This window comes from Phragmites australis, chromosome 4 (assembly GCF_958298935.1).
Source record: "Phragmites australis chromosome 4, lpPhrAust1.1, whole genome shotgun sequence".
Lineage (NCBI taxonomy): Eukaryota > Viridiplantae > Streptophyta > Magnoliopsida > Poales > Poaceae > Phragmites > Phragmites australis.
The window spans coordinates 28,431,884-28,441,520 of record NC_084924.1 but is presented as its reverse complement, the minus strand read 5'-3'; the positions used below and the strand labels follow the sequence as shown (position 1 = coordinate 28,441,520).

The following is a 9,637-nucleotide window of genomic DNA, read 5'->3' as shown; positions in this document are numbered from 1 at the left end:
CTTACAAGTGTATTAGATAGGCTTAGCAATGCTAAGGTCATCGGTAGAAATCGAGCAATGGTTCAGCCGTTGTTCGCTGGCTTAGGGCTTACTTATTGTATACAAATACAATGGCAATGATGTGGGTTGTATGGTATGTGAGCATGAGGCGAGATGTGGGTAGTGCTAGAGGTAGGTCGGGAGACGAGCCTGAATGTCATAGACCGCTTGCATCGTTTAAGCACTGTATGTCTGTGCCGTTGTCTTTAGCACTTTCCATACAACCAAATATTCGGCTAATAAACGAATGAGCTGAGTATCATATGTTATGTTGATGCTTGCCTTGCGACCCTATGACGTATAAGAAAAATAAAGGAGAAGCAATGTGGCGAGGAGCCGGAGGTGTCCAGGACACACTCGCAGTAACCCCGATGCCATAGGGGCATGTGCAAGTGGGTAGTTCCGAGTGTGAGAAAGGTTGTCTCGGGGGCCAAGAGGATGGATCCGGGTCGTGTGGGTAAAGTTGTACCCCCTGCAGCTATAAGAACAATTCAAATTGCCGCGCTCTCGATCATGAGCATGTTGTCCATCTGCATCGGCCGTAGAGTCTCGAATGTAGGATGTTATTGTATGGCATGTTGGGTTATGGTTAAGCTGGTTCTATTTACAGATATACTTATTATTGTTTTAGTTACATATGTTCTTGTAATAATTATGGGATAGAATGGTACATGTGGTTAAATATAAAAGCTTACAGGTGTACATCAAGTTGCATTTCACTTATAAAATTTACTTAACCGTGTGGTCGATTCCTTACTAATACCTCAATGTATTCTCCTTAGAGTCAAGCTATTATATATACTAATTATGGATTAAGTCTTGCGAGTACCTTCGTACTCATGCTGCTCTTTCAAGTTCTAACAGTGAGGAGGAGCTTGTTTTTTGCTACTCACGCCCGTGGATGTAGGTGATGGGAATTAGTGTAAAATACTCGTGTGGCATGCTTTTGGATGGAGCCTAAGGGCATATAGCTTTACATAGTTTTTGGTGTTGATAAGTGTTAATTTTCTGGTGTGTAATTTTCTTTAATCTTTTGTTGTAAATGGTCGAATGCTTAAGAACTTGTAATATAATTTAATTACTTACTCTTTCTTAAATTTTATTGTGATGCTATACATTGGAAAGGCATGTATTTCGATATTGGGCACAAAATACGTATCGGGATTACCAGTATGGTATTTCGGCTAATCATCGTAATTATAATTAAGCAAATGATCATCCTAATAATTAATTAAAATACTATTTAAACAGTTCCTTACACGTATCTTCCGTAATTTTAGAAGGTTGTAGATGTCCCATGGATATATGGTCATGAGAAGGAAAAATAATAATAGCACAAACTCATAAGCACATAGTTACGTTCAAGCATAAGTAATGTTTTGGTACAATACTGACAAAATAAGTATAGTAGATTCAACTAAAAAAGGACAGGGATGCTTATTTTGCTCAAAAGCATCCCTGTTCAAAAAGATTTTCAAAGGTGAGTACAGTAGTTTAAGCATAAGCAATATTGTTATTGAAAAAAATAGCATATTAGTACCGTGCAAAATAGTCAATTACATAACCATCCACTCTTTCCAAAAATTTTATCCAGTCAACTGACCAAATAATTTTTAAAAGTAACTTTGATTCACTATAGAAACATTTGTAAAGAAAATTCAAAATCAAAATATTTCTAAAAAATCTAAATCACTACTTAAACGGGCCATAAGTTTAATTTTTTTCCAAAAAACATGCACGCCAAATATATATTACTTTTTTTTACATATATCCTTTTAATATATGAAATATCAATAGGCCACCTCCTGTCTACGTAAAAAGAAATATGATCTAAATCGGCTCATATTTTGGATAGTTGGAAGATCAGCTTTATAGGACTCAGAATTTCCTGCATAAACATTTCAGTCCGGTCATGGAAAATACAACACGATACAGAGAGGAGACAGGGGTCCTGTTTATGTCGACGCGGTGCCCCACCAGTTCCCCCCGGTGAACACGTGTGCGCAGACCTGACATGTGGGCTCAACGTCCGAGCTGGCTCCGGTGCTGGGCACCACGTGGAGGCAGGGAAGACGACAGTGCAACCGTGGCCAGATCTGACGTGTACGGTATACTTTTAATTCTTTGTTCACGATACAATTTTCATTATCACATACTAATGAAGGGATTTTTTTCCTTACCTAATTTTCGCCGTAATGCTTGCTCATGAACCAGTTTTTGAACTATCAATAAATATTCGTTTCTTTTTCTTTTCTTTTTGCCTTTAGACTGAACATAAAAATGCCCTAACATAATATAAATTGGGTCAATATAGCATTTCCAACTATAATTGCCTGTTGCCCTAAGTTGAATCATGCGAACCCAACAAAGACAAGCGAATTAGCTTCATAGATTCAATAGTACTCTATTTGATCATAAATATTTATCGTTTTTTATGGGTAACTTTGACTATAATTTTCTTTTAGAGATATAGTTATAATATCTAATAAAATATAAAATTATAAAATTATTTTTCAAAACAAATCTATACATGTAATTTTTATATTTCTTAACTAAATATTTTAGAAGCTATTAAAGATCACAATTTTAAAAGTTTAATAAGATCATAGTTAAAACTACATGTATTTATGACCAGAGAACTTATTTTTACAAACCACGAAAGGGCCCATATCCAAAAATAAAAACAGAATTAATTTCCATAAAACTTCCCCGCACATATTAGATATTTCCTGAGGTGGGGAGGAAATATCAAAGAAAAACAACCAAAAAGGTAGGCCACCCCTGCCCCTACCTATAAAGACCCTCCACCACCACCCCAAACTCCCAGCACGACCAAGCTAGAACCATCGTTGCTTCGCTTGCTTGAATCAACACCTCTCCCTCTCTCTTCCCATCTCTCTGCCACTGTTCTTGGCGCGCTTGGCCGATCGATCTGTGCTCGGTTGCTGCTGATTAGCCAGTGACCATGACGAAGCACGGCGCTGTGCTTGTCCCCGAGGACGCCGTCGTCGCGACCGCCGTCGCGGCGCGGCATTTCTCGTTCCCGCCGCCGAGGAGGGGCGACTCGTGCAAGAAGCTGGCCGCACAGATCGACCTCGGCGCCGCCGTGATGGGGTCGTGGCTCGACTCCATGAAGGCCTCCTCGCCAAGGCACAAGCTAATGGCCGCCGGCGCCGGCGACGCGGAGCACGACGAGTGGATGGTACATGTCGGCCGCCGGCCACCACAAAACGTTTTCTTTCCTTTTCTTGTTTCGTCAAGCTCATGGATGGCGCTGAAACGAAGCAATTGGCTTATTTTTTTTTTGTGCGCAGGATCGGCACCCGTCGGCATTGGGCCGGTTCGATGCGCTTGCAGCGGCGGCGAAGGGGAAACAGATCGCGGTGTTCCTGGACTACGACGGCACGCTGTCTCCAATCGTGGAGGACCCCGACCGCGCCGTCATGACCGACGAGGTGAGCCCCTAAGCCTTCATTCTTCTTGCTTCGCCTGTGACATGAGGAAGCAGAGCATGCTCTGTTCCGCAGCTTCTTGGACATCCTCTCACCTACAACGGTGGTTGCACGCAGATGAGGGACGCGGTGCGTGGCGTGGCGGTGCACTTCCCGACGGCGATCGTGAGCGGCCGGTGCAGGGACAAGGTACATTAATTCACCTTCCAGAACCTCAGCGCGTGCTCTGTTCTCTCTTCTCCTTTGGTTGAAAAGCCCTTCCCTTTCCTTGCCCTCTCACCGCCACACACGCGCACACAAGCGGCGGTAGCTCTCCGCTGCTCACGGGGCAGGCGACCTAGCTAGAAGCTCCTCCGCTTGGCGGGAGCTCTCTCTTTCGGCATCCCCTTTCTCCCCTGCGGCATCGCCTTTAGTGCTGTTAGCCCCTGCACTACTTGATGGTGATGGCGATGTGCGAGACGACGACGCTGACGTGCTGCGTGCGCAGGTGTTCGGCTTCGTGAGACTGGTAGAGCTGTATTACGCCGGGAGCCACGGGATGGACATCGGAGGGCCCACCGCAGACTCCAACCTCCACACCGCGCCCGACAAGGTACTATTACACGATCTACCAGTCGAAGACTTTTTTTTCCCTTCCAAACTTGCATCATCTTTTTTTCTTAGAAGCAACAAGGTTTACCTTCCGAGTGCACTGCATACGTGCCACGGTTTGCTTAATCAAACGCCATTTCTTCTCTTCCTCGTCGAGTTCTTCAACTGATGAGCTCCTCTGTGTTTGACCTGTGGTCAGGCCAAGTCGGTGCTCTGCCAACCTGCGAGCGAGTTCTTGCCGATGATCGAGGAGGTGAGTCAGTGGTCACAGCATGTTCTTTTCTGGTGCAGCTTCTTTTACCTGCGCTCGTATCCATGGCACACATGTTCTGATGAGAAATTCTGCGCCCGTCTCGTCCAGGTCTGCGGCGCGCTGGTGGCGAAGGTGGAGTCGATCCCGGGCGCCAAGGTGGAGAACAACAAGTTCTGCCTGTCCGTCCACTTCCGCTGCGTCGACGAGAAGGTAGGCAGAAAAGGCTTCAGAAAGCTGCCGTACTTGGTAGAATCTTCCTCGTGCTCAATCGGCTTAGCTTCGTTTCCTCTTGCCGTTGCTGCTGGCCAGAGATGGGGCGCGCTGGCGGAGCAGGTCAGGTCCGTGCTCAAGGACTACCCCAAGCTGCGGCTCACCCAGGGCAGGAAGGTGCTGGAGGTCCGCCCCATGATCAAGTGGGACAAGGGCAAGGCTCTCGAGTTCCTGCTCGAGTCCCTCGGTGGGTTACACTCGTCTGTCTCAAGACCACACCGGCTATGAGCGACAATTTCATGTGCCTGAGGAAATGTCTCTCCGGTCTCTTCCTTCCAGGGTACGCGGAGCGCGCCGACGCCTTCCCGATCTACATCGGCGACGACCGCACAGACGAGGACGCGTTCAAGGTGCGATTGCCATTCCCTCCACGACGACCAGCTAGCTCTTGCGTCGAACTCTCAGCTCTGAAATGAAACGTATAGTTTTCGTTCTCTGACGGCCCTACTCCTGTGTCGCCCAGGTGCTGCGCAGCAGGGGACAAGGCGCTGGAATTCTCGTGTCCAAGTTCCCCAAGGAGACCAGCGCGTCCTTCTCCCTCCGCGAGCCAGCCGAGGTCAGGGAGTTCCTGCGCAAGCTGGTCGACTCCAACAGCTGATGAGCAGCAAGCGGCCTACGGAGGATCGAGATACAAAGCGATGACAAACTCTAACTCTAGCTCCCTCTCAACAGCAGACGAGACGAGTTGTTGTAGGATCAGCATCTCATTTCCAATCCTGTTTGTATCTTCATTGATTTGTTTTTTTGGTTGCTGCTGCTGCTCTAGCACCATCGCCATCTCTAGGCCTCGGCACGGAAGGCTTCTATTATCGCACCCTTCTCACGAGGCATTAGCTGTTACCACCTTGTATCACGAAGTAATGGAATCCATTTTCAGGTTCTGTCTCCCTGCTCAATCGGATCGTGATTAACGTCTACCACCACGATTTGATCAAATCTTACTCCCTCCGGTAAAATATACAGGATGTTTTTTACTTTTACGTCTTCGACGCATCTTTCCTCACTATTTTTTATTAAAATATTATTATAATATCTAATAAAAATATTTTTTTAGATAAATCTACACATATAATTTTTATATTTTTAAATTAAATATTTTAAAAACTATCAACGTCAAAATTTTAAAGTTTAGCCGAATCTTAACTAAAACGTTAAGTATTTATAATTAGAGAGAGTACTTATTTCTTTAACACTGGTTATTGCTGCGGCTACTTTTTGGTATTTGTCGGTGCAAAGTGATACGGAACCTAAAACAATTGCCTATAAATGCAACATGCAATTGTCAAAGGCTTTGAGCAAGTCCGAAACGTCCTATGCGCTGCAGACAGGAGCGCGTAGCTTTCTCAGAGATTTAACAATCTTCAGACCCCAAAAGGCAAAAGGAACCAATTTTAAAGTATGGAAACTATCAGAGATTGCTGTGCTAGTCCTTTTGTAGTGTTACTCCCTGAAAACGGAACTGCACACATTGTAATTCGCAGAATACTTGCGGTTTCTATTGGGTTAATGAATGAATGATTTGGCGAAAATCGGCCACTATCTCCTCATTTATGATGGAACATGTTTAATTTTCGTTTTCATTCAGTAGGTATTTATGGGATCTTTTTCTGTGTTTTTCTTTTTTTTTCTTTTTTTGTCATTATGGACACTGCATGAACGCAACATGCACTTGTCGCCCTACTCTATGAATTAATGCAACACGGACTGGTCGGAGTACCGGAAGGAAATCGTATAAGACCCGTTCTTATATAATCCGCGTGAGACCCTCATCCGGCTCCTTCATGCTGCGATCGGACGGCGTGCGCGTGCGCGCACGCGCACGTGGGCGCGCACATGTCGAGCAACGACAGGGGTCTACACGGAGGATCCGGCCTTATACAATTTTCTTCCCGGAGTACCACTAATTTCTGCTTCTCTTCTCTTGGACTCGACATAAAGTCGCTAGAGTGCTCAAAAGGTTCAGAGGCCTCTGAAAGTTTTAGTTTTCAAGAGTAAGAGTTCTCATCAACCGTACCGTACCGTCGTATATTCAACAACTATGTATACATGAGATAAAGACTTTCCTTACAGTGTTACCATTCCCTATTGGAAGCTTTTGATCCCTACAATCTGTTTTCAGCCAGGAGATTGATCGCAACTGGTACAACGACACGCAAATCCAATCCAACTGCATTATTTTCCTTTTGAGAACACGCAGAACCTCTGCTCTGCGCGGCTTTGAACCAAGTAAGACGAGAGAACTAGTTCCAGTAGTACAACCAGCGGCGGTTCCAGAAAGAGCTCTTATTTCGTGATTAGGGAACTGTCACTGAGTACAATTGGATTCATGTTAAATGGTGAATCATTTTCAGATTGCAGATTTCCGACGCGAGATGGTGCACATGATCCCTGCCCACCAACTCCCGATCACTCGGGCATCAGCGTCTGCTTGCCTGCCTACCTGCCATCAGAGACGAATTCAACAGGGCAGGCCATGCCTCCGTCGCCATCGCCATTAACGAGAACATGCAGCTAGCAGAGGCAGCTGGCAGCGTTGCTACCGGCGACGTCCCACATTTTTGTCCCGGCGTCCTCGCCATACTGACGCTGAAATCACAGGAAACATGCGTCGCGTCGCATTGCCTAGCCGACCGGCCCTGCGCTGAAAACAACAATTTCTCTTCTTCTTCTTCTTTTTTCCTCCCACGGCAGCAGCGGCAGCATCAACGCCAGAGACTGGGATGGACGAGCTGAACACAGTAGGTGCGGTGACCAATGAAGACGGCACGTCACGAGACGACCAGCCCAAAGGGAAAATTTCATAACGTATCTCAACGGTGTATTTAGGTTGAGATTTATATTAAAAAATTAGATTAAAAATATATAAGATGGATAAAAAATCATTATATACATAAGAAGATCCACCGTCAAGAAACAGGATGCATATGTACCACGTTGTGTAATTGCGTTTCACCGAGCAGCCCCAGCACATGCTCCGTCGCGATCGGCGACGATTGAGCCTATAACCTGATGTGTATGTACTCTTTTATCTTGACCGTGTATGATTCGTATTAAAAAATTAAGTTAAATAATATATAAAATAGATAAAAAAAATCAATAGATAGATAATCAACCATCAAGAAATAAGATGCGTACCCACCAGAAATGATCAAATGGGTCACTCGGGTCGGTCCGACATGGGTCCAGCTCGGCACGGTCCGACTATGGCACGGCTCGATAGGCCCGTTTACTGTAATAGGTCGTGCCGTGCCGGCCCGCGTCCTTAGCCCACGGCACGGCCCATCTTCCACCGTGCCGTGACGGGCCGGCCCACGACACGGTGGAGGTACGCTCGGCACAGTAGCACTCCGAAATAGGAAAAAATCAAAAATAATAGCTAAAAAATTTTAAAAAATCAAAAAAATATAGAAAATAAATAATAAAGGGCTTTATTGATTGGTTGTCTCGTTAAGGAAAAAGGAGTACAACTTATGACTATGCTTCGAAAATTATATGGTTTCATTAGAAACCTTAGAATTTTACTTGCAATATTTAATATGCTTTCTCAAATGTCCCGTTCTATTTGGAGATCTGGCACCTAATTCATTACTGTATATTACACTTAGCAAATCTTACATGTTCCCCATTAATTTCTATAAAGATCTTTTAAAAATGTTGCCACACCCATGACCATGCACGCGAGTTCTCGGTGTCTTAATCCATGAATTGAAATATGAAATTGATTTCTTGATGTGAAGTGGCTACTGGCTAGCAACTAGGAAAAGAGAGATGGGTTGGCCGATGGGATCACAGCTCATAAGGAGTTTGAGATGGTATTTATAGACCAAGACGAGAGGTGGGTGAGACCGTGGGGGTCGTTTTCGAAAAAAATAAAGAAAAATTATTAATAAAATAAAAAAATTAGAAATAATAGGGACATATAATTAATTGTACAAATGAGCTTTATTGATAGCTTGCCTCATTAAAAACCTTTCTAGCAAAGAAAAAAAGAGTACAACATAGCTCATAAAATTAAAAATTACACATTCTCATCAACATCTAGATAAAAATTTTGGAATGATTCTTCAAGCTCAATGTTCTTTGCAGTGTGTTGCATTCGTGCTTTAGCTTGTTCCCAATCTTTTACTATAGTGAGTATTTCAACTATCTCACTTGACATATTTGTTCTTCTCTCTTCGATTATCCTTTCAGTAAGACTGAATACAGCCTCAGAAAAACTGTAGATACAGGAACCGTTAACAAATCTCACGCTAACAGTGAAAGCACTGGATAATTCATCTTGTGCCCATGCCACCATTGCAGTATATTGAAGTTTCTTGTTCATGGCTGATAACATCACTGTTGATGAAGGTAGTTAGCTCCCCTCCGAATGTTGGAATTTCGGCGCTCGTAGACGATCGTGACGAAGAGTCCGAATTTCTTGATGAAGAACCTACATCAAATATTTTCTCCTATATTATCGTCTTCTTACTTGTTGTGTGTGCTAGTGGAGGTCGTTGCAGGCGAATGCTGCCATACTTTGTTTCATATTTACTATAAACTTCAAATAACTTAGAATGAATATTAGTATAATAATTAGAATGACCATGGTTAAGAGGATCACCTAGAATTGCAAGAAATCTACATAAAGTTGCAATTTTAGCTCTAGATCTAAAATAAAGGCAAAAACATACAACAAAGGAATTTCTTTCCAATACTTTAAGAATTTAGATTTCATAGGAACTACACAATCTCTTAGAAGATTATCATTTTCATAGTTATTTAAATGAGTAGCAATTTCAACAATATTATGGACTACTAAACAAGATGTTGAATAATAAACTTCTGATAAACTCATAGTTGAATAATAAAAAAATTCAAGAAACTCTAGTATCCTTTCGGCAATATACCAATGCGATTCCATGAGTAAAATTTGACCCTCATGCTGATAATAATGTGTATGAATAAACACACCAAATATGATATTATATGGTATAATATTTTTGAGCATAAAGAAAGTAGAGTTCCATCTTACCGGCATGTCCACAGCAAA

The 9,637-nt window shown here is 43.4% G+C and overlaps 1 protein-coding gene across 1 annotated transcript; it reads left to right on the top strand.

Annotated features, from left to right (window-relative positions):
* The first annotated feature begins 2,877 nt into the window (after positions 1-2,877).
* Positions 2,878-5,486, top strand: LOC133916011 (probable trehalose-phosphate phosphatase 9). The gene is made up of 9 exons (XM_062359471.1): positions 2,878-3,241; positions 3,354-3,494; positions 3,609-3,680; positions 3,979-4,083; positions 4,282-4,335; positions 4,444-4,545; positions 4,645-4,792; positions 4,885-4,955; positions 5,069-5,486. Exons 1-9 carry the CDS (start codon positions 3,005-3,007, stop codon positions 5,201-5,203), a joined length of 1,065 nt encoding a protein of 354 aa, XP_062215455.1. The 5' UTR covers positions 2,878-3,004; the 3' UTR covers positions 5,204-5,486.
* The last annotated feature ends 4,151 nt before the right edge of the window (positions 5,487-9,637 follow it).

Bases quoted from the DNA above. Each gene is read 5' to 3' on its own strand.
- LOC133916011 (XM_062359471.1), top strand. From the start codon at position 3,005: ATGACGAAGCACGGCGCTGTGCTTGTCCCCGAGGACGCCGTCGTCGCG. The intron at 4,084-4,281 runs GTACTATTACAC...ACCTGTGGTCAG, and splicing joins TCCACACCGCGCCCGACAAG to GCCAAGTCGGTGCTCTGCCA. The intron at 4,336-4,443 runs GTGAGTCAGTGG...CGTCTCGTCCAG, and splicing joins TCTTGCCGATGATCGAGGAG to GTCTGCGGCGCGCTGGTGGC.